The sequence below is a fragment of the Myotis myotis genome, unplaced genomic scaffold (assembly GCF_014108235.1).
Source record: "Myotis myotis isolate mMyoMyo1 unplaced genomic scaffold, mMyoMyo1.p scaffold_m19_p_4, whole genome shotgun sequence".
NCBI classification, from domain to species: domain Eukaryota; kingdom Metazoa; phylum Chordata; class Mammalia; order Chiroptera; family Vespertilionidae; genus Myotis; species Myotis myotis.
Window position 1 is genome coordinate 121949394 of NW_023416346.1, and position 24447 is coordinate 121973840.

At 43.8% G+C, this 24447-nt stretch overlaps 1 protein-coding gene across 1 annotated transcript in view; it reads left to right on the forward strand.

Annotated features, from left to right (window-relative positions):
- The first annotated feature begins 20625 nt into the window (after window positions 1-20625).
- MAP3K15 (mitogen-activated protein kinase kinase kinase 15) overlaps window positions 20626-24447 on the forward strand; it is a 78019-nt gene continuing 74197 nt past the window's right edge. Inside the window, exons 1-2 of the mRNA XM_036304247.1 lie at window positions 20626-20926; window positions 24064-24203. Coding sequence (XP_036160140.1) covers window positions 20626-20926; window positions 24064-24203 — 441 coding nt within the window. The remainder of the gene's footprint in view (window positions 20927-24063; window positions 24204-24447) is intronic.

Sequence of the window (24447 nt, forward strand, 5' to 3'; positions counted from 1 at the left end):
CAATGTGCTTGGGACCAGGAGTGCCAAGTTTCCAAGAGCAGCATAAAACATTCCTGTACCCCTTGACTGTTCTAAGCATTTGTGTTAAACTTGAAGCCTTCAGAGATTTCCTACCACCTAATATAAGAATGAAGCTTGGATTCTTTGATGTTTGGATTTCTCATGTACTCATCATGAAAATCCCTAATGATGTAGTTTTATATGATGTGTACACAGAGTAGGATTGTTAATAACTACATTGAGAAGTTGGAGTGTCCTCATGGGGCACTGGAAACCTGGAATGTAGAGGGCTGTCATCTTCCCCTCATAGATGCCACTGGCTTTCTTTGTATAAGCAGAGAGAGACGTGATTCTAGAAGAAGTTGGCATATCCAGCTTCATTAATGACCCTTGGGCTAACCAGCAAGAGGATTCTACATCATGAAACTGGATGAGCCACTGTCCGAACAGCCACCATTTTCACTCTTTACAAAATGGACCCAACAAAAAACATTAAGAAGCTTGGAAGTATCACTTTTGAAAAAATTCTTTTGTGTTCAGCATGGACTCCACCAGCATCTAATGGAAATTATTTTTTGCTTCATTTTCTAAAGTTGTATTTAGAAAAGTCGTAAGTATTGTGCTTTGTAAAGAAGATGATTAAAATTAAATTTTGTGAAAATATTTTTGGTTAAAGTTGTCCTGGCCCAAGAGGGATGATTTCTTGGAATTTAAACCATTTTTCTCCATTTTACACAATTTGATTATTCTCATAGAAATGCCTTCAGAGGACATGGACTATAGTGCCCACCTTCTCTCTCAAGTGAACAGAAATAATACATTAAAATCTGTGGCTGTGATTTCTGTTTTTAAGGTGTTAAATTTTACACTCAGATTTAAACAGAAATTTCTAGTAAGATCTAATTTTTAGAGTAAAAATAATTAAGTTATTGTTATTCAAATAATTGTGTAAAGCCTCTTTTTAAATATATATATTATTGATTTCAGAGAGAAAGGGAAAGGGAGAGAGAAAGAAAAATCAATGATGAGAGAGAATCATTGATTGCCTGCCTCCTGCACCCCCCTCCCCCCACTGTGGATCAAGCTGGCAACCCAGGCATGTGCCCTGACTGGGAATCAAACTGTGACCTCCTGGTTCATAGGTCAACGCTCAACCACTGAGCAGCACCAGCTGCGCAATGTAAAGCCGCTTTTATTCATACACAGCGCTCTAGACAGTGTACTCAAGTACATGATTTGTTTTCTCCCTTAAAGACAGCCTGTATCTAGTAGTATCACATGTGTGTCTTTGGTTACTAATGATGAGGTTTTATTTCCTTTCATGATGGGAAAACTATAGGGTGTATAATTTTTTTAAATATATTTTATTGATTTCTTACAGAGAGGAAGGGAGAGAGATAGTTAGAAACGTCGATGTGAGAGAAACATCGAATCAGTTGCCTCCTGCACACCCCCCACTGGGGATGTGCCCGCAACCAAGGTACATGCCCTTGACCAGAATCGAACCTGGGACCTCTCAGTCCGCAGGCCGACGCTCCATCCACTGAGCCAAACCAGTCAGGGCTAGGGTGTATAATTTACTAGTGTCCCAGTGCACGGATTCGTGCACATTGAAAGGAAATTAATTAGAAGAAATATTTTAATATCGCTATTCGCCCTTTCTCTATAATAGAAGTGTCAACCAAATTTATGATCGACAATGACAGATCGAAACACGCATGCAATTGGCACCCGTGAGAGCTTTATGTGATCGCACATGCGCAAGTCAACTTAGCCTTTTATAGATATAGAATAAACTTGCTTAATTAGACCTGCTTTCTGATTTAGCTAAACTTTTTCCAACCCAGTGAAGCACCCCGACTTCTCTTTCAGGTAATTGTCAGCAACACAGCAGTAAATATCAACATGAAGCAGATTATTATTGTAGATCACACATGGAGAACAAAGGGTAAAATATTTAACTGTACCAGTGTTTGACTATGTTCTCTGCAGTGAGAAAACCTGAAGTCATTTTCAAGTTCTACCATTTCTTACTTCTTTTCAGGCAGGTCAAGTTTCTAAACTTTCTAAATCTCCGTTTTCCTGCTAATGAAAAGAAAATAGGATTCTACCAAGTCTCCTGTCTACCTACTCCAGGACTTCTGTGAGGATCAAATGAGATGAGGCACATGAAAACACTTCACAAACATTTGGTTAAACTGTAAAATGTTTGCACCTGGCTATAAAGCAAGTCATGTCCCTGGGCTGAAGAAACTCCAAAGAGGCTAGTTGCTAGGGAGAGGAAGCTGGGTGTTGCTATGTGACATGATTACCTGGTGCCCACAGCGACTGTTTCAGGGTTGGGCTGGGCTGTGGGCTACAATTTGCACCATGGGGTCTTGGCAGCGTTGGCTGCAATTTGGTGGGTTGTCATTCCAGGGTGGTGGCAGGGCCTGTGTCTCACTTGGGGGAAGCCAAGTGTTGGTTTGTCGGTGCCAGGTCCGTGGTGCCGTTTATTTTTAAATGGCCAGTGCACATCATGGCAGCTCCTGCAGTTAGCGTCTGACCCCTGGTGGTCAGTGCACGTTATACCTACCAGTTGGATGGACGGATATATATATATATATATATATATATATTATGGTTGCCATCTGTCTGTATAAAAATAATCCTGGGGTCCCCACAAAAGCCTTTGCATTGGAACTTAAGGTCATCATGGTCTCTTCTTTATATGAGATTAGGTATTAGTCCTCCAGTTATTTTAGCACAAATTAATATCAAGGTGTTTTAGCACCCAGAAGGCTTGGTAAAAATATTTTCTCTTTCACTTTGTACAAATGAGAACTGTAACAAAGCAATATGTGCATAGGTAATAGGTGTTCTTTATGGCTAATTTCAGTGGCCCACAGAGAGAAGGCGTGGCAGTTATGACCAAAGCCTGGAGAAGAAAATGCCATTCCCAAAATTAGCTCTAATGAAGAAATACAATTTCCAAGGCACAGAAAACTCCTAGCCAGAAAGAAATGTTTGCCAGTAATGTAAAGAAAGAGTAGGGGTCATATATCTCAAGGCGATGAACCGTTGCTGTCATTCCTAGCTCTGTTCTTAGGGTCACCGAGGCTTGGTTCCTGATACATGGAGTAGAATATGGTCCCTGAAGCCCAGGAGGATCCATGAAGTAGATGCAGGTTCCTGAGAGGTGTTTTTATTTCATGCCTTTTTAATCAATTCCAAATTGGAATGGCCGTGGGACAGCTCCTTCCTGTAAATGACAGTGTGTGCTCATTACGCTTGTGAGTTCAGAGTTCACAGTTAACTGGGCTATTCCTCTTTTCTTTTTGGAGCAACAGGTGTTAAAATATTTCAATCAAACACAGAACAAGGTAACCTAGTAGGTTGTGGCTAGAATGCTAGAATTTTTTTAGATAAAAAAATAGAAAGATTAAAAAAATGAATAAAAGAAGAGATGAATTCCTGGAAAACCAGCTTTATGGGGCAGTTCTCTTTAAATGGCAGCAAATTTATTTATATCATGCAGATCTAGCAATGTATTTAAGTCTCAAATGCCTACCTTCCCTCTCACCTCTATAGGATTTTACTAGTTCTCCAGGAAACTAAGATTCATTGGCAAGCTTTGAGCTCTTGGTGGGAAAGTGCCCTGGAAATGCAAAACTTCATTATAGTTTCTATTAATTAAAAAAAGTTTTAAGGAGTTTATAAACCAATTTTTAAACTAACCAAGCTGATAAGGCCATCCTGAAGCCAAACAGAAAAACCATGAAAAAATCAATAACATTTCCAGGGTTATTTCCTAAAAGAAAAACAGAGATGCTATAGGAGAAATGGAGTGGATTCTCTTCAAGCTTCATGATTATTTCTTAGTTTGAATCTCAGTCTGAGAGAACCGAGCACTTGGCTGGGACTGAAGCTCTGCTGTTGAATGCTTAAGGGAGGTAGGTCAACAGGGACTGGACACTTGTATGAAACACCCACCCATGCCCCTGCCTTGGCCCCAGGAGGTACTTAAAATGTTCTTGTTTGTTCTAAATCAGGGCAGTCTCCTTGGAGGAAATAAAACTGGAATGAGAAGTACATGGATTGAGAGAGGGAGAAGTCTCAGAGGGAACTTCAGGTTGGAGGTAGAACTTTTATATGAATATAGTGCTAAGATTTTGGGAGAGGTGTTGGGGGAAATGCAACAGGGAGGTGGAGCTGAGGATGTAAATCTTCAAGATAATATAGGATACCATGTGCTAAGGACAAACCTATTGACAAGAGTCCTACCAATGAATCTTCTAAGGTTTAGAGGACCTAAGTGATAGCTGTGGGTTCAAATGTAGAACCCAATCACCTGGAATATTAAACTCACTTTTTTTCTGATTGTGAAGCTAATATACTCAGAGTAGAAAATAAAAACTACAAAGGGAAAGGCAGAAATTATCCTAATCTCATTCGGATAAGCCTTTAATTATTTTGGTGTCTCATAATTGAGGTTATTCTGTGTATATAGTTTTATAGTCTGGTTTTTATACTTAGTATTATTTCGTTGTTGTGAATTTTTTTCAAAAATATGATCTGTAATGACTGCATAATATTCTGTCTACAGATATGCAAGAGAGCACTTAACCAATCTTTCTTTGAACATATTTCTAAAGATGTGCTGCTGAATGCAACTGTCCTCAAGGAGCTCAAATGGGGGAAATAGATAGGTAAGTAGGCAAGTCTTCCACACTACAAGAACATGAGCACAGAGAGAAGTCCAGGGGCTTTGGAACTGTGGAGGAGAGGTGCTCAATGGCATCTTGAGGGTGGGAGTTCAGAGAAAGAAGGGCATTGTGGCTATTTACAATTTTCTGTGTTATAAAGATGTGGTGAACACCTTTGGGTTTAAATCTATATCTACATTTCTGATTTATCTTTAAGATTATTCCTACCAGTAGAGTGCAGTGTGAATTATCTGAGACTTTTAGCGAGTGCCTGATTGTAAACATAGTTAAATTAACATTAGGATACAAAACTGACTAACCTCCCATCTACCCCTAAGGTTATATTTGCCTAAACCTTGGTGGGGGTCAGATCTGGCTCTCTTCCTTCTGGCCAGTCACTGCTCAAATGTCACCTCATCAGAGAGGCTAAATGCCCAGCATCTAAAACATTGCCAGGTGCATAGTAAGCATTTGATGCATATTTTTTGACTGAATAGATGAATTGGTATTTATGACTGATATCGAATGGAATTATTCTGTAAATTTGAGAAGCCTACTTTTACCTTTATGAAAACTATTTGCAAAGCTGTACCATTAGGGAAGATTTATGACATAAGAAAACAGTTATGAAGAAAGCCTACAGAGGCACCTGATTTGTACTTGAGTCTCAGCCAACACCCAGACCCTAAGGAGAGTGCTTACATCACCACGGATCTCAAAACAAGTTCACATTGTCTGTATACTGTTATCTCTAAGACTGTCATCCACTATAATATTAGAAAACTGTGGATACCTCTGTTTTAAGACATAATGCATTATTTTAAAAATTAGATTCACTCTGGAAAAAGAATGAATTAGGGGGTGAGCATATTCCTGAAACTTTACTCTTGACACTTCTCTGAAGTCACTTGAGAACCTAACTGCTGCTGCTACCCCTCAGGGCTGAACATATGTCCTCAAAGTGATGAAGAGTAGGACATGTAGATGAGCCTCAGGCCTCCAAGACATGCCATAGGATTCTTCCAGTGTGATCCCCAGAAAAGCAGTAGTAGCATCACCAACCAGGAACTCAGTAGAAATCAAAATTCTTCAGCCGTGCCCCAGACCTACTGAAACAGAAATTCTGGAGAGGTACCCAGAAATCTGTGTTGTAATAAGTCTTCCTGGTGATTTTGATGCATGCTCAGGTTTGAGGACCACTGTCATGGAGAGAATCATCTCCCTTTCAATGAGTTATGTATAAAATAACCCATAGCAACCTTTTTCAGAAATCTCTAGTTAAACTGTGGCTGCAGCAACACAAGGCACACTATCTAGAAACTATGCCATAGTCTATTAGGTTGGACATGAAATTGACATTTTTGTAGGTCAAATATGATTGAATATGGCTTACAGTTTAAGCTCAGAGATATAGAAAGCTGTGAGATGTCCTTCTCATGCTTACCAAAAAAAATCTGAACAGACTGGAAATTAAAAAGGGAACTGAGTTTTCACAGCAAATAGCTATTCCAAAATCTGGAGAGAGGCACTTTCTGTGAGACATGGAACTGAAGCATTTGCTTACCAGGGACAAAAGCCACCAGACGCCATAGAAGTGAATGGAAAAATCAAGCTAGAAAATTTAATGAATTTCTGGAGGCTATGGACTTGCTTGAGATTGTAAAGCATCCTTTTGCAGGCCTTTCCTCCAAGATTCCCACCAGGCTCTCACAAGGAGGATCAAGGAAAATCAGAGAAAACTCATGGTGTAGCCTGGATGCTAGCTCAGGAATCATTGAGAATTCCACTCAGACATTGGTCTCTTAAGAAACAAAAGGCTTATTTGGTAGAGTGGAAAGACATGGTCTGAAGGCACTGGTGAAATATATTGCAGCTGGGGGAAGGGAATTCCACCCAGCCAGTCCCCCCATCTCACCTAAAAAATAAAGATTTAATTTTTAGGGAGAAGAGCCTTAAGGCTATTGACTGAGAACACTGTTGGATCCACCTACTCCATCTAGGGGAAGACACTGTGGGTGAGGAGTCTATCTCTGGACAAGGGGCAGAAGCATATGTGAAAGCAACACCTCTGAAACTGAGGCTTAGAATATTAGAGACCACCCCTTCCATGCCCCACTAGCACACTAACAAAACTCCAGGAATAACAACAGTGGATTACAGCAGGGAGAGCTTCAGATGCACTTTGTCCGAGGAACAGCAGAAAAGGAAACCTCAAAATTAGGAGGAAGAAAAAAGTTCACTAGAGGAATTCTAAGTTTTTATGCCATATGAAAAACAAACCTCAACAAAGCCCAATTTCTGGCTAGATTAAATAAAAATTCCTATACTAAAGGCTTATTTACCAAAATTTCTGGCTTTCAACAACAACAAAATTACAAGGCATGCCAAAAAGTAAAAAAAAAAAAAAAAAAAAAAAAGGCAGTTTGAAGAGACAAAGCAATCCTCAGAATAAGAGTTAGATGGCACAGCCATTGGAAATATTATAGAGATATTTTAAAATAATTATGATTACTATGTTAAAGGCTCTAATGGAAAACCGACAACATGCAAGATCAGATAGGTAATTTCAATAGAGATGGAAAGTATAAGAAAGGATCAAATGGCTGGAAATAAAGAAAAATACAGTAACAGAAATGAAGAATATTTCTAATGGGCTCATCATCAGACTTGAATATTTATATTTACTTGAATAAACAGCAGAACTGACAAAGATAAAAAGAGAGGAGGCACAAATCACCAAGTCAAGAATGAAACAGGATATCACTGCAGATACTGTATTCATTAAAAGGATAATAAGGAAATACTATGAACAACTTCACGATCATAAATTCATCATCTTAGAAGAAATGGGATAATTCCTCAAAACCCACGAACTATCAAAACTCAACCAAAATAAAATACACCATCTTAACAGTCTTATAACCATCTTACCTAATAATAGATAAACATGCAAATTGACCATACCTTCGCTATGCCCACCAGCCATTCGGATTAGTATGCAAATTAACTAAACAAAGATGGTGGTTAATTTGCATACATAGGCACCCAGCGGAGCCTGCAATCAGAGCTGAGAGGTCCCCTGCCCAGGCCTAATGCCTTGAGGAATTAGGCCTGGGCAGGGGTGGAGCTGGTGATGGTGGGAGCAGGGAGGGAGCCAGCAATGGTGGGGAGCAGGGGCGGAGCCGGTGATTGCGGGAGTTGGGGGTCCCCTGCCCAAGCCTAATGCCTCGGCCACAGGCATTAGGCCTGGGCAGGGGCAGAGCCAGCCATCACAGGGAGCAGGGGTGGAGCTGGCAATCATGGGAGGCTGGGGGTCCCCTGCCCAGGTCTAATGCCTCAGCCACAGGCATTAGGCCTGGGCAGGGGCGGAGCCAGTGATCACAGGAAGCAGGGGCGGAGTCAGCAATCAGGGGGAGCTGGAGATCCCCTGCCCAGGCCTAATGCCTCGGCCACAGGCGTTAGGCCTGGGCAGGGGCAGAGCCGGTGATGGTGGGGTGCAGGGAGGGAGCCAGAACTGGTGGGGAGCAGGGGCAGAGCTGGCAATTGTGGGAGTTGGGGATCCCCTGCCCAGGCCTAATGCCTTGGCCAGAGGCATTAGGCCTGGGCAGGGGCCCAGTTGAGGATCCATGTGAACTATAGAGGAAACACCTTTTCTGACCGCTCATTGGCTAAGCTCCCTGTATTCCACTGGTAATATTCTTAGTAACTTGGGTAATAAGAATCCAAAAAGGTGATCTAGGGTTTTTTACCACACTCCTGGAGAAAAAAAGGAAGGTCCACTGCTGGAGGGTTAAGAAATGTCATATCCTGTCCTAGCTGGTTTTGCTCAGTGGATAATGCCTCGGCCTGCCCACTGCTGGGTCTGGGTTCAATTCTGACCAAGGGCATGTACCTAGGTTGCAGGCTCCTCCCTGGCCCGGGCCCAGGTCAGGGCTCATGCAGGAGGCAACCAATCAAAGTGTTCCTCTCACTTTGATGTTTCTCTCTGTCTTACCCTTTCTCTTCCACATTCTATAAAAATCAATGGAAACATATCCTCAGGTGAGGATAAAAAAAATAATAAAGAAATGTCATATCCTATGAAAGACACATCTTGAAAATGCCTAAAGAAAGTTGTCATTTTTTCATGGTGAAGGGACTGGAGTCCGTGTTGATGAAAACACCTTGGTGGCTGCGGTGACTGGCAGTAGCTGCAGCAGCGGGGTGATGGGGCTGGTGCCTTCCCCTAATCAGCCTGGTCACCTCCCACAAAGGGAGGCCAGACTGTGGCTTAGGCCTGCTCCCCAAGGGGAGCAGGGATCAGGGAGTAAGACATCCAGTGAGGGCTCCAAGTATGTGATAGGGGGCAAGGCTGGGCTGAGGGACCCCCCCCTCCAGTGCACAAATTTTTGTGCACCGGGCCTCTAGTTAGAAAAATAATTGAGCTTGTATTTAAAAGGCCCTGAAAAAGAAATCTCCAGGTCCAAGTGGTTTTACTGGAGAATTCTACCAAACATTTAAAGGAGTAACACCAATTTCACAAATCTGTTCCAGAAAATAGAAAAGGACAGAATACTTCTCAAATCATTTTATGAGGCTAGTATTACTCTGATACCAAAACAAGGCAAAAGCAGTACTCCTAATCAATTAAATAAAAACTACAGATCAATATATCTCATGAACTTAGATGCAAATATACTCAATAAAATATTAGCAAATATAAACCAAAAATGTGTGTAAAAAAATTTATATCACAACCAAGTAGAATTTATTCCAAGTATGCAAGTTCAGCATTCAAAAGTCAATCATTGTAATCCACCATATCATTAGGCTAAAAAAGAAAAATCATATGATCCTATCTATTGATGCAGAAAAGGTATTTAAAATCCAATCCCCATGCATAATAACAACGCTCTGTGAACTAGAAACAGAGGGAAATTTCCTTAACTTGATATATAACATCTACAAGAAACCCACAGCTAACATCATACTTGGGGTGAAAGACTGAATGCTTTCCTTCTAAGATCAGAATAAGGCAATGATGCACATTCTCACTGCTCTTATTCAACATAGAACTGCAAGTTCTAGTCATAGCAATAAGGCAAGAAAAATAAATAAAAGGCATACATATTGGAAAAAAATAAAACCATTCCTATTTGCAGATTACCTGATTGTCCACATGGAAAATATCAAGTGAAAAAAAGAAAACCTACTGAACTAGTAAGTGAGCTCAGCAAGGTCATGTAATAATACAAATGCAATGCACAAAATTGCATTTTTACATGCTAACAATGAACAGGTAGAACCTGAAATTTAAAATGCCATGACATTTACACTCACTCTAAAAACTTAAGTGCTTGGGTATAGACATAAGTATATACACGATTTGGATGCTGACATTGCTCTTAGTAATATTATTTTCCTGATATATCTCCTTGGGCAAGGGAAACAAAAGAAAAAAAACAAATGGGACTACATCAAACTAAAACATTTTTGCACAATAAAGGAAACCATCAACAAGATAAAAAGATAACCTATTGAATGGGAGAAAATATTTAACAATAATGCATCTGATAAGGGGTTTAATATCCAAACTTTATTAAAAACTCATACATCTTAACACCAAACAAACAATAGACATTACTCCAAAGAAGACATACAGATGGCCAATAGACTTATGAAAAGATGCTCAACATTACTAATCATCAGAGAAATGCAAATTAAACTCACAAGGAGATATTGCCTCACACCTGTCAGAATGGCTGCCATCAATAAATCCACAAAAAGTGTTGGTAAAGACATTGAGAAAAGGGAATGTTCTTGCACTGCTGGGAATACAAAATGATGCAGTCACTGTGGAAAACATTATGGAGGTTCCTTAAAAAAATTAAAATAGAACTACTTTGTGACCTAGCAATTCCACTTTCTGGGTATTCGAAAAATTTCAAAAAGATATGTGCACCCCTATATTCATTGCAGTATTATTTACAGTAGCCAAGATATGGGAGCAATCTAAGTGCCCATCAATAGATAACTGGATAAAGAAGATGTGATACATATAAACAATGGAATATTACTTGGCCATAAAACAGAATGAAATCTTACCATTTTTGACAACATGGATGGACTTAGAGGTTATGCTAAGTGAAATAACTCAGATAGAGAAAGACAAATACTATATGATTTCACTTATGTGTGCAATCTAAAGAACAAAATTAACAAGTTTTTTTAGGAACCTCTGTAGTGTTTTTGGCAGTTCATCAGCAGAGAACAAGCTGATGGTTGCCAGAGGGTAGGGGGATTATGGGTATAGGTGAAAAAAGTGAAGGTATTAAGAAGTACAAATTGATAATCACAAAATAATCACAGGGATATAAAGTACAGCATAGAGAATATAGTCAGTAATATCGTATTATCTATGTATGATGCCAGGTGTGTACTAGACTTATCGAGGGGGATCACTTCATAAATTATATAAATGTCTAACCATTATGCTGTGCACCTGAAACTAAGATAAAATTATATTAAATGTAAATTTTAATTGAAAAATTTTAAAAATTAAACATGCAACTACAGTTATGACTCAATTTGTTTCCTGGTCATTTATCCCAGAGAAATGAAAACTCATGTGCACACAAAAACCTACATGAATGTTTATGGAAGCTTTATTTGTAGCCTCAAACTGAAAACAACCCAGGTGTTAAAGAAACCATGGTACATCCATCCATACCATGGAATACTGCTCAGCAATAAATGGAGCAGACTACTGGTACTTGCAACTACTTGAATGAATCCCAAGGGGATGATGCTAGGCAAAAAAAAAGAGACAATTTTAAAAGGTTGCATACTGTATGATTCCATTTATGTAACATTTTTGAGGTGACAAAATTGTAGGAATGGAAAACAGATTAGTGGTTGCCAGAGATTAGGTATGGTGGCTAAGGGAGCAAATGGGTGTGGCATTCAAAGAACATCAGAAGGGATCCTAGTGGTGATGGAACTGTGATTGCATCAATGTCAATGTCCTGGTTGTGATAGTGTACTATAGTTTAGCAGGATGAGTCCACTGGGGAAAACTGGTTAAATGGTGTACTAGATATCTCTGTATGATTTCTTACAACTGCATCTTCTACAATTATCTCCCAATAAAAAATGTTTGCACACACAAACAGCAATAGAGACAAATAGGAAATCTTCTAGGAGTGAATCATCAAGATGGTGAGTAATCTGGAAATTATATCATAAAGAAATGATTGAAGGATCCGGGAAGTGGGGTAGCATCTAAGAACAGTGATACTTGGAAAGCTGCCATGTGGAAAAAGAATTAAATTATAATTAATGGGTAGAAATTACAAGAGAAGATTTCACTTAAATATATGGAAAAACTTGCTACAAAGCAGAGTTGTTAAGAAATAAGATGGTGGAATTCTAAATATCTAGAGATACTGTTCCTTGAGCATACCAGGGTGCCGGGAGCCCAGGGGGGAGCACAGTTATTGTCCTGAATTGAATAGACGGAGGCTGCAGCTCGTGTACTAGAGAAGAGAAAACTGCATATAGAGTTCTAGAGGTGTGTGTATCTGGAATCCTCAGCCGAGTTCTATCCAGCACTTGTGTGTGCAGAAAGTACCTGAGGTTGTGGAAAGACCATCTGAATAGATTAGAGAGAACAATCCCACAAGGCCCAAATAGTTTCTGTTTCCACTGGCCAGAATGGAAAAACAGCATATTTCACAGGACATCAGATAGAGTACTCAGAAGGGTATTGCCTCAGTAGAGGGGATTAATTAGTCCAGTCTAAACATTGCTTTGATCCACTTAAAACAAACCTTAAAAGCAAGCCTCAGGCCTTGCTGGTGTTGCTCAGTGGTTAAGCATTGACCCATAAACCAGGAAGTCACCAGTTTAATTCCTAGTCAGAACACATGCCTGGTTACTGGCTCAATCCCTGGTGGGGGGCATGCAGGAGGCAGCCAATCAATGTCTCTCTTTCATCGATGTTTCTCTTCCTCTCTAAAATCAATAAAAACATATTTTTTAAGACACAAGCCTCAGAAGGATCAAACTGTTTCCAAGTAACTTAACTGTGTCCAAGAATAAAGCTCAAGAATATAGGAATACAAAAATATGCAGTTCACATTAAGGTAAAATTCACAATGTGAGGCACCTAATAAAAAAAATTACCTGACATGCAAAGAGTCAAGAAAATATGACCCATCAGGAGAAATATCAATAGACATATCCAGGAATAACACAGATGATAAGATTAGTAGACAAGGACATTTGGTTATTAGAACTATATTCCATATGTTCAATAAGGTAGAAAGCATGTGTGGAACAAGAATAGGACCGTACTGGGTGTCACCAGTGGATGGTCAATTTAGGGCTGACATATTGTCAGCTCAGAGATTGCATGCCCATACCTAATAACTTGATCTTTCCATCCCCCCTATCCCCCCTAGCATCCTAGTTCCACCATATATTCTATAGCATGTCTTAGAGGGAAATAACTTACAATTTTTAATACATCTTATGAAGTTCACCTTTTTATCCCACAAGTTACTTGCTTATTCTTTATTTATATTTAAAACATCCCATGAGTTCCCCTCATATTTCATAAGATAGTATTTTATATACAACCTATGCTTAATAGTTAATGAGTTTCATCCATCCTGTGTGTTTTTATTGTATTTTATGGCAGATTATAATAATACTAGGGGCCCGGTGCACAAAATTCGTGCACTGGGGGGGGGGGGAATGTCCCTCAGCCCAGACTGCCCCCTCTAACATACTGGGAGCCCTCAGGGGATGTCCTATTGATGGCTTAGGCCCGCTCCCAGCTCCCCTTGGGGAGTGGGCCTAAGCTGCAGTCTGGCCTCCCTTTGTGGGAGGTGACCGGGCTGATCAGGGGAAGGCACCAGCCCCATCACCCCGCTACTGCAGCCACTGCCAGTCATCGCAGCCAGCAACGTTTTTTCATCAACACGGACTCCAGTCCCATCACCATGAAAAAATGACAACTTTTTTTAGGCATTTTTAAGATGTGTCTTTCATATAATAATTTCTTTATTATTTTTTTATCCTCACCTGAGGATATGTTTCCATTGATTTTTAGAGAATGTGAAAGAGAAAGGGTAAGATAGAGAGAAACATCAAAATGAGAGGAAGACTTTGATTGGTTGCCTCCTGCATGAGCCCTGACCTGGGCCCGGGCCAGGGAGGAGCCTGCAACCTAGGTACATGCCCTTGGTCAGAATTGAACCCAGACCCAGCAGTGGGCAGGCCAAGGCATTATTCACTGAGCCAAAGTGGCTAGGCAAGATATGACATTTCTTAGCCCTCCAGCAGCAGACCTTCGTTTTTTTTCACCAGGAGTGTGGTGAAAAACCCTAGGTCACCGTTTTGGATTCTTATTACGCAAGTTACTAAGAATATTACCAGTGTCATACAGGGAGCTTAACCAATGAGCGGTCAGAAAAGGTGCTTCCTCTGTAGTTCACACCAATCTGTGGCTTGGCACCCCACCCACCCCCACCCCAGGCTTGACGCCTCTGGACCAGGCTTCAGGCCTGGGCAGGGGAACCCCACCTCCCCTGATCACGGGCTCCACCCTTGCCCAGGCCTGACCCCTTGGCCAGAGGCGTTGACCCCCATCACCCTCCGATTGCCAGATTGGCCCCTTGCCCAGGCCTGATGCCTCTGCCAGAAGTGTAAGGCCTGGGCAGGGGACTCCCATCTCCCTCCCATAGCTGGCTCCACCCCCCGCCCAGGCCTGACGCCTCGGCCAAAGGCGTTGACCCCCATCACCCTCCAATTGCAGGATCGGCCCCTTGCCCAGGCCTGATGCCTCTGCCAGAGGCGTCAGGCCTGGGCAGGGGACCCTCATTTCCCCCCATCACTGGCTCTGCCCCCCGCCCAGGCCTGATGCCTCTAGCCCAGGATTCAGGCCTGGGCAGGGGACCCCCAGCCCCTTCTGATTGCTGGCTCCACCCCCCGCCCAGGCCTGATGCCTCAGCCAGAGGAGTTGACCCTCATCACCCTCCGATCCCCGGATCGGCCCCTTGCCCAGGCCTGAGGCCTCCAGCAGAGGTGTCAGGCCTGGGCAGGGGACCCCCAGCTCCCACCATCCCCGGCTCCGCCCCTGCTACCCATGATCTCTGGCACTGCCCCTGCCCAGACCTAACGCCTCTGGCCAAGGCATTAGGCCTGGGCAGGGGACCACCAGCTGCTCACGATTGCTGACTCCACCCCTGCCCAGGCCTAACACCTCTGACCGAGTGTTAGGTCTGGGCAGGGGACCCCCAGCTCCCCATGGTTGCAGGCTCTGCCCCTGCCCAGGCCTAATGCCTCTGGCCAAGGCATTAGGCCTGGGCAGGGGACCCCCAGTTGCCCAGGATCGCTGACTCCACCCCTGCTCCCTGTGATGACTGGTTCCGCCCGTGCCCAGGCCTAAGGCCTCTGGCCAAGGCATTAGGTCTGTGCAGGGGACCCCCAGCTCCCCGGATTGCAGGCTCCACCCCTGCCCAGGCCTAACGTCTTTGGCCAATGCTTTAGGCCTGGGCGAGGGACCCCTAGCTCCCTGGACTGCCGGCTCCGCTCCTGCCCAGCTCCCATCGCGGGCTCCACCCCTGCTGCTCGCGATCACTGGTCGGGGGTGGCAAAGGCGCCCGGTTCTCTCATCACGGCTGGGGGGCAGGGCAAAGGCGGCCCCCAGCTCTTAGCTCCCCGCTGGGTTTCGGATCACCATCAGTGGCAGGGGGCTTCTTCCGTCCTTTCCCTTTCGCCTCCCAGCATTGTGCCTACATATGCAAATTAACCACCATCTTTGTTGGCGGTTAACCACCATCTTAGTTGGCAGTTAATTTGCATATCTCCCTGATTAGCCAATGGGAAGGGTAGCGGTCGCACGCTAATTACCATGTTTCTCTATTATTAGATAGGATATGTCCATATAATACTTATAGTATCTATATATAGGTATATTTGTAGCCATCTCTCTCTCTCTCTCTCTCTCTCTCTCTCTCTCTCTCTTTCTTCTTTCTCTCTCTCCATCTATCTATCTAACATGACAGCAGGGACTTTGGCTGTGTTATTCACCATGATATCCTCAGCACCAAGACAGTGCCTAACACATAATAGATGCTTAATAAATCTTTGTTGAATTACTATATAAAAGTTTTCCCACCAAAGACATATATTGTGCAACTTGGTTGTTTCTCTTTTGTCACTATTTGTTCTAGGCCCTTGTACAATGGAAAAAGTAATGAAGCTGCCACTTGAATGGTAACTTAAATATTTTTACAAGGTTGAATGAATCAAAGAGCTAACTAGTTTGACCAAGGTTGGTATGAATAACCAGTCTACAATAAAATAAAGGAAACAAGGAACATGCTTAGATTTAATCTTACTCTTTAGCTACAGTGCCTCCACTCTACTCTTCCATCCACTGTTTTAATCCAAATGACACCTCCTGAGTTGGGGCAAAGTGGTTTCCAGGATGTGCATTTAGAAAGGGGCAAGGCAGGGGTCAGAACAGAATAATCATTCAACTAAACAGAAAAGACTAATTCAGCATTTTGCAATTTTATCCTTAGTGAGCCTGGGGTGGGGTAGGAAGGACATGAGGAGAAGGGGCTGGGGCGCATTTCAGGTATGCAAATTAATGGAGACAATGAGAAGGTGAGCTGTGTATGTCCAGGCTTTCTATGGTGAAAGCACTCATTAGCTGGGTAAATGCTGGGCTCTTTATTCAGCAGGGTTTGTGTTTAGAGGAGGACATTATCCAAGCCAGAACTCACAAATCCTGTGTGTCTTAGTAGGGCCCCAGTGAGAGCTGGAAGGAACTCAGGAAGATTGAAGTGGGGTGACAGCAAGATACTGGCAGGTAATTGTGAAATGGGCATTTCTACCCTTCTGAAGGCTGTGCCAGTCATTGGAATAATCTTAGATGAACAGGCACATTAGGAAAATAACTATTATTATGCATTGCAAGGTTACAAAGAAAATATGTCCTTTTATAGCATCATATTTAAAACAAAACAAAACAAAACAAAAAAACAAAAAAACTTAGAACAGAGTTGTTGAAAGATTTCCCTAGCTTTCCTCTTTCTAATTCTGGTCTGTGTGTCTTTACAGATTCCCTCAGAGCCCATTTTCCATTCATTGGCCACAAAAGAGGGTACACATTGATGTCACTTGTGAAGTTCCTAATTCCTACCAAAACTGAACTTAGGGCAGGATTTCTTCAAAGATTTGTACTGGCAGTTTCTGCTTTTTTTTGGAGGGTGCATGGTAGGGGTGGTGGAGGGATAGACTATATTATCACTGAAATGTGAAGAAAAGCCAAAATGTTTTATAAGGTAAATCCTATCCTGCTTCTGTCAAAAAGGCTTGTGATATGTTGCAAAGGACAACATCAAGAAAATAAAAAGAAAACCCACACAATGAGAGAAAATATTTGTAAATCACATATGTGATAAGGGACATGTATCCACAATATATAAAGAACTTTGATGCCCTGACCGGTTTGGCTCAGTGGATAGAGCGTCAGCCTGCGGACTGAAGGGTCCCGGGTTCAATTTCAGTCAAGGGCATGTACCTTGGTTGCGGGCACATCCCCAGCAGGGGGTGTGCAGGAGGCAGCTGATCGATGTTTCTCTCTCATCGATGTTTCTAACTCTCTATCCCTCTCCCTTCCGCTCTGTAAAAAATCAATAAAATATATTTTTTTTAAAAAAAGAACTTTTACAACTCGATAATAAAAAGACAAATACCCAGTTTTATTTTTTTAAATATATTTTAGTGATGTCAGAGAGGAAGGGAGAGGGAGAGATCAGCTGCCTCCTGCTTGCCCCCTACTGGAGATCGAGCTCGTAACCCCATCATGTGCCCTGACCGGGACTCTTATTGAGACCTCCTGGTTCATAGGTCAAAACCCATCCACTGAACCATACTGGGCAGGCCAAATACCCAGTTTTACAATGGGCAAAGGATCCTGATGGACATTTCTCCAAAGTATACAAATGGGGGATAAGTACATGATGAGATGCTCAACATCATTTGTCCTCAGGGAAATGCAAATCAAATCCACAATAAGATACCACTTCATACCCATTAGGATGTCTATAATTAAAAAAAGACAACAATAAGTATTGATCAGAGTATGGAGAGATTTGAACTTGTACATTGCCAGTGGGAATATAAAATTGTGGAGCCACTTTGGAAAACAGTGGCAGTTTCTCTAAAGGTTAAACATAGGGTTGTCATATCACCCAAAATCCTATTCCTAGGTATACACCCATGACAGATGAAAACTTCTATTCACACACTATATGATTCCATATATGTGAAATGTCCAGAACAGTAAATATGTAGAGACAGAAAGTAGATTGGTGGTTGCCTAGGGCTGAGGGGTGTTGCGGGGAATGGAGAGTGGCTGCTAATGGGTACTGGGTTTGGGGTGGTGATGAAAATAGTCTCAAACTGATTATGGTAATGGATGCTTAACTCTGAATATACTAGAAACCTCTTAAATAGGTGAATCGGATGGTTTGTGAATTACATCTCCAGAAAACTGTTATTTAAAATAAGGGGGAGCCTTAGCTGGTTTGGCTCAGTGGATAGAGTGTCAGCCTGTGGACCGAAGGGTCCCAGGCTCAATTCCAGTCAAGGGCACGTAGCTCATTTGCAGGCTCCTCTCCAGCTGGGCCCTGGTCAGGGGCGTGCAGGAGGCAACCAATCGATGTGTTTCTCTCACATCCATATTTCTCTTTCCCTCTCTCTTCCACTCTCTCTAAGAAATCAATGGGAAAATATCCTCGGGTGAGGATTAAAAAATAATAATCTAGCCTAGCTGGTTTTGCTCAGTGGATAGAGCATCGGCCTGCGGACTGAAGGGTCCCGGGTTCGATTCCAATCAAGGGCACATGCCTGGGTTGCGGGCTTGATCCTCAGTGGGGGGCATGCGGGAGGCAGCCAATGATTCTCATCATTGATGTTTCTCTCTCTCTCTCTCTCTCTCTCTCTCTCTCTCTCTCTCTCTCTCTCTTTCTCTCTCTCCCCCCTTCCTCTCTGCAATCAATAAAAAGTATTAAAAAATAACCTAGGGGGGTGGGGGCAATGGGGGGATAAGGACACATATCTAATACCTTAATCAATAAAGAAAAAAATTATATATATAAAAGTCTAAGTGACTGGCTGAGTATGATGTGTACTGACCACCAGGGGGCAGGCACTCAACACAGGAGCTGCCGAATGACAGCAACTTTGCAGAGTGCCCTCTTGCACTCCGGGACCCCTCAGGGGACGTCGGACTGCTGGTTTTGGCCGATCCCCACAGGCCAGGTCGAGGAACCCCACCTGCTGGAGGGACCCCACTCACTCCTAGATGCCTTGCGAACTCCAGCGCCACCCCAGGTGTGGCTGGCCGGAGAGGGACCACGGGAGGTTGGCTCTAGGGCGTGTCCGGCCCATCTTGCCCAGTCCTGCCCTGCTGGCCACCTTCTTATTAATTTCCTTTCAATGTGCACAAATCCATGCACTGGGCCTCTAGTAATAAAATAAAAATAAAATTTGGGGGGGGGGGACAAAACCTTGTGACAATGTCCAAAATCCTCAAAGTCATGAGGGCCTGCCCAGGGTAGGCAATAGGGAGTGCCTGGCTTGCTCCTGACCCATCCACCAGCCCCTCCCAGACCTCCCTGCACCTTCCACTTTTAAATACAAGTACTTACTAGTACACTAAACTAGGGAATACTATGCAGCTATAAAAAAGAGGCATTTCTTCCCCTTTGGGACAGCATGGATGGACCTGGAAAATATCATGCTAAGTGAAATAAGCCAAAGTGAGAAAGACAAATGTCACATGATCTCACTTATTTGTGGAATCTAATAAACAAAATGAATTGCACAACAAAATGAGATCTGAGGCATTGAGGCATAGAACAGACTGACATACCTCGATGTGGGGTTGGGGGACAAGAAGAGATAAACCAAAGAACTTATATGCTTATATGCATAACCCATGGACGTGGGTAATAGGGTAGTGAAGACCTGGGGACGTGGGTAGGAGCTGGGAGGAGGAGGGGAAAAAGGAGATAAATGGGAGATATCTGTAATACTATCAACAATAAAAATATATTTAAAAATTTAAAAAGTCATCGCCAAATCCAAAATAAATAAATAAATTAATTAAATAAAATAAAATAAATACAAGTAATACCTTTAGTGGTAATACTGCTTTTTAATATTTGGGCCAAAATTGTGAAGTGGGTAAGATCCAGAGTAAAGATTCCTGTGAGCTCACAGAATTTAATAGGTCAGACAGACTACTTGGAGTCCATTTTCCAGATAAATATGTTGCCGGTGCATCCCATTGTTTTGTCAAGTTCACAGTGACAATTGGGGGGAGTGGGCCAAACTCTTGGCAATAAAATTGGATGCGTTTTAAGGAAGCGTTTTCTCATCTCAATTCTGGGTTAAAACTACATCTCTATTTAGTTTAGAATTGAATAGTATTTACTTCGAACAAGCGCTTTGAAGGAGTTTTTACTCTACTTGAAAGTCCTCAAATTGTTTTGAGAAAAATAAGTCAGGCTGGAAGGATGGCAACAAGAAAATCCTCGAAGTCATGAAGCCACCCTTCTTGAGGGCGTCCTGCCCCTCCCCCAATTCCTCCCAGACTTCCCCGCGCCCTCTGCTCCCTGGGAGATACAGTATGTGGCGTCCTACCAGCTCCTGCCCCTCCCCCAATTCCTCCCAGATCTCCCTGCGCCTTTGACCGTTAAGCACCTCCCCCAGGCTGTAAAAGGGACTGGGGGCGACCGTTGCTTCTAGTCGCCAACGGGTATCTGACGCGTACAGGTGCTGACAAGACCACTTGTGGCCTCACCTCGAGTTCTCTCTCTCGCCTACCAGTCAACGTGGGGGCGGGACCAAGGAAGGTCCCGTCCTCGAGCCAGGCATGGAGAGTAGCCACGGGAATCTCCACGCTGAGGCGCTGGGGATGGCGACCAAAGCAGAGCCAGAGAAGCCAGAAAAGGCGGCCCCGAGCAAGGAGGGCCAGGACCAACAGCAGCGCTCTCTGAGGGCCGTCTACATATGCAATGAGAGCCCTAAGTACAGAAAGGCCAGCTGCCCCGAGACGGGAGCACTCAAGTGCCTCGTGCAAGCCTGCGAGGCCCAGGGCGTTCTCCTCAGCATCGTGCGGTTCCGGGAGCTGGACTTCGAGGAGACGGCCGTACTCCATGCCTTCTACCACGCAGGTGAGGCGGGCATCCCCTTCACCCCATCCCATGTCCCATTCCTGTCAGCTTCCCTCACCCTCGGAAATGAAGCAGCGCCGGCTCCGCCCCATCTTAGCACCCCTGACTTTCTCGAGGAGAGCACCCGGGCCCGTGGGGGAGGAGACAGTAGGTAGAGGTAGATTTATACCTTTTTACAGATAAAAAAGGGGAGGCCGCCGGCATCTAGACTTCTTTAGGCTCCTCTCCTTAAACATCTGGTAACCCAAGAGAAAGGTTATAACCCAGACAATGCTGAGGCCTCCTCCCCACCAGTTAGCCAACTTTTATTTTTTCACTCCTGCCCTGTCCCTTATTGGCAGTGGGTTCCAACCCTGGGGAGCTTCTAGAACTTTCAAAGCCAAACCAATGTAGTAACCATCCAAAGAATAGGATTGTTTAATGTTTCCTGGGTGCGGGACTCCATTTTTAGTCACAGTGGGAATTGGTGTAATACCATTGAGAAACAGTGTGTGCGGGAGGGAGGTGGGGCTCTTAGAAATGCCACAGTGTTCTTTTGTACACTTGAACTGAGCGTTGTCCAGCTCTCACGAGCTAACGCTGTCGAGTTTCCAGTCTTTGGGCTCTAGCTCTCCCGCTCCAAGTCTCGCGGGCCCTCCAGCTCCAGGTCTCGCGGGCTCTCCAGCTCCGGGATCTCACGCTCCAGCTCCAGGTCTCGCGGGCTCTAGCTTCAGGAACTCCGGCTTCAGATCTAGGTCTCCCGCACTCCAGCTCCTGGATTGCCCGTTCCAGTTCCAGGATTGCGCACTCCATTTCCAGGTCCTATGCGCTTCAGCTCCAGCTCCTGTGTGTTCCAGTTCCAGGTCTTACGTGCTTCAGCTCCAGGTCTTGCGGGCTCCAGTTCCAGATCTTAAGCGCTTGTTCTAGTTCTCCCTCCATGCTCTCTGGCTCTCCAGTGCTCAAGCTCTCTCTCCTCCTCCCTCCCTCTCCGTCTCTCTCCCTGCTCCTCCCTCCCTCCCCTTCCCTCTCCCTCCATCTCTGCCCCCCTTCCTACCCCTCCCTCCCTCCCCCTCTCACTCCCTCCCTCCCCCTCCTTCTCCCTCTCTCTCTCCCTCTCCCTCCCTCCCTCTCCCTCTCTATCTCCTGCTCCCCTCCACCCCCCCTTCCCCTCCCCTCTCCCTCTCCCTCTCTCTCCCTCCCCCTCCCCCTCCCTCCCCCTCTCTCCCTCCCCATCCCTCTCCATCCCTCCCTCTCTCCCTCTTCCTCCTTCCCTCTCTCTCCCTCCCTCTCTCTCTCCCTCTCCATCTCCTGCTCCCCTCCACCTCCCTTTCCCCTCCCCTCTCCTCCCTCTCTCTCCCTCTCCCTCCCCCTCTCTCCCTCCCCATCCCCCTCCATCCCTCCCTCTCTTCCTCTTCCTCCTTCCCTCTCTCTCCCTCCCTCTCTCTCTCCCTCTCCCTCCCTCTCCCTCTCCATCTCCTGCTCCCCTCCACCTCCCCTTCCCCTCCCCTCTCCCTCCCTCCCTCCCTCCCCCTCTCTTCCTCCCCATCCCTCCCTCACTCTCTCTTCCTCCTTCCCTCCCCCTCTCTCCCTCTCCCTCCCCATCCCTCTCCATCCCTCTCTCTCTCCCTCTTCCTCCTTCCCTCTCTCTCCCTCCCCCTCCCTCTCCCCATCTCTCTCTCCCTCTCCCTCCCCTACCTCTCTCTCCCTCTCTCTCCCTCTCCCTCCCCTCCCTCTCCCTCTCCTTCTCCCTCTCTCCCTCTCCCCTTCACACTCTCCTGCTCTTGCTCCCTCACTTTCTCTCTCACTCTCTCTCTTATTCCCTCACTCCCTCTCGCACTTTCTCTAGCTCTCATTCTATTTTGCTCCCTTGATCTTTCTCACTCTCTCGCTCTCCTACTCCCTCTTGCTCTCTATACTCCTCTCCGCCCCCCTATCTCCCTCCCTTCCACACTCTAAAAATCAGTGGATGGGGATTTAACAAAAAAGCCCAGTGGTGTAGCTCAGTGGTTGAGTGTTGATCCATGAGCCATGAGGTCACAGGTTGGATTCCTGTGGGGGACACATGACCAGTGGGGAGGGGGTGCAGGAGGCAGCCAATTTATGTTTCTCTCTATCCCATTCCTTTCCCTTTCTCTGTCTATAAAATAAAATAAAAACATTACAGTAATGGATGCACCCTACCTTACAGTATAATGTTTCTTTTTATTTATTTATTTTGCCTTGTCAGCTGGAAGAGCAACATGTAAAGTGAGTTAAATCATGCTACACTTTGTATTACAAATATTTCACTGTGAGTGGTCTGATATGTCACTCCCCTGTTCTGAATCTAGGACACACCTCCAGGGGTATTTAAGCTACATTGTCAAGTTGATGGCAGTTGTGTGAGTCAGGAGCATGGCACAGGAATGTACAACAGTTTGAAATAGGATAAAGAAAAAAATGAACAAAATGTCTCTAGACAGGATGGATAAAGAAATTATTTTCTAGTCATCATAAATGGACTGCTATGTTTAAGTGGAAATGTATAACCTAAAGCTAAACATACAAATTGGTAGTCTCACACCAAAAACAGCAAGTCAAAGATTACAAATGGTGCAGTACTATTATATAAAGTTCTAAGACGTACAAAACTAAACAATATACTGTTTAGGAATGCATACGTTATAATAATGTATAATATGCATATACATGTATACAGTTATATGCAGGAAACTGGTAAATACAGAGATCAGGACAGAGGTGTTCTTGAGCAGGAGGGTGGGGCTCCCAATAGTACAGATGATGCTCTGTGTCTTGGGCTGCATGGTGAGTGTTTCGTTTTTCATTTCATTATACCTTATACTTTGTATGTAAGCTAAATATATTCTTTGACTATGATATATTTCCTATTAAAAATACATCCCCCAGCAATTTTTAAGTTAAGCTACATTCCCAGCACCCTGAAGAAGGAAGATTTTTTTTAAAAAAATTCTTGTTGCTTTTCTTCTAGAGTTCATGTGGTAGTTAATTTTAAGCAAGTCATTCTTTACTTGTGCTTTACCTTAAAGGCCAGTAGAAATACAAACTGTGGCAGCTTCCCGTTGGTGATTGTCAGGAAGTAGATTAAGTAGATAGATCACCTTTCTCACCTATGCCCTGTCTCTCCTTGTTCATTTCAGATATTGCTGTAGTGGACATGAGTGATATCTCCAGACAGCTTTCACTATTCTACCATCTCGGAATTCGAGAAAGCTTCAACATGACCAATAATGTGATCCTGTACTGTAATACCGACATTGCCACTGCTCTTTCATTGAAGGTAAAGGACATGGCTCACCTCTCCTGAATACTTCATTTTGGGAAAGCAGTATTATATGTTTACTTGAAACAAATAAAGACTTGCTTGTACAACTTGATCCAAACCTATACATTAAAAAAATAATTGCTTGACTTAGATAATAATAAGAAGACATTTAACAGTTACCAAAATGGGCAAAAAGTTTTGGCATAGATATAGTGAGTATTTAATGTTATTTTCCCCTCAGTTTAAAGCAGAGTAAAGC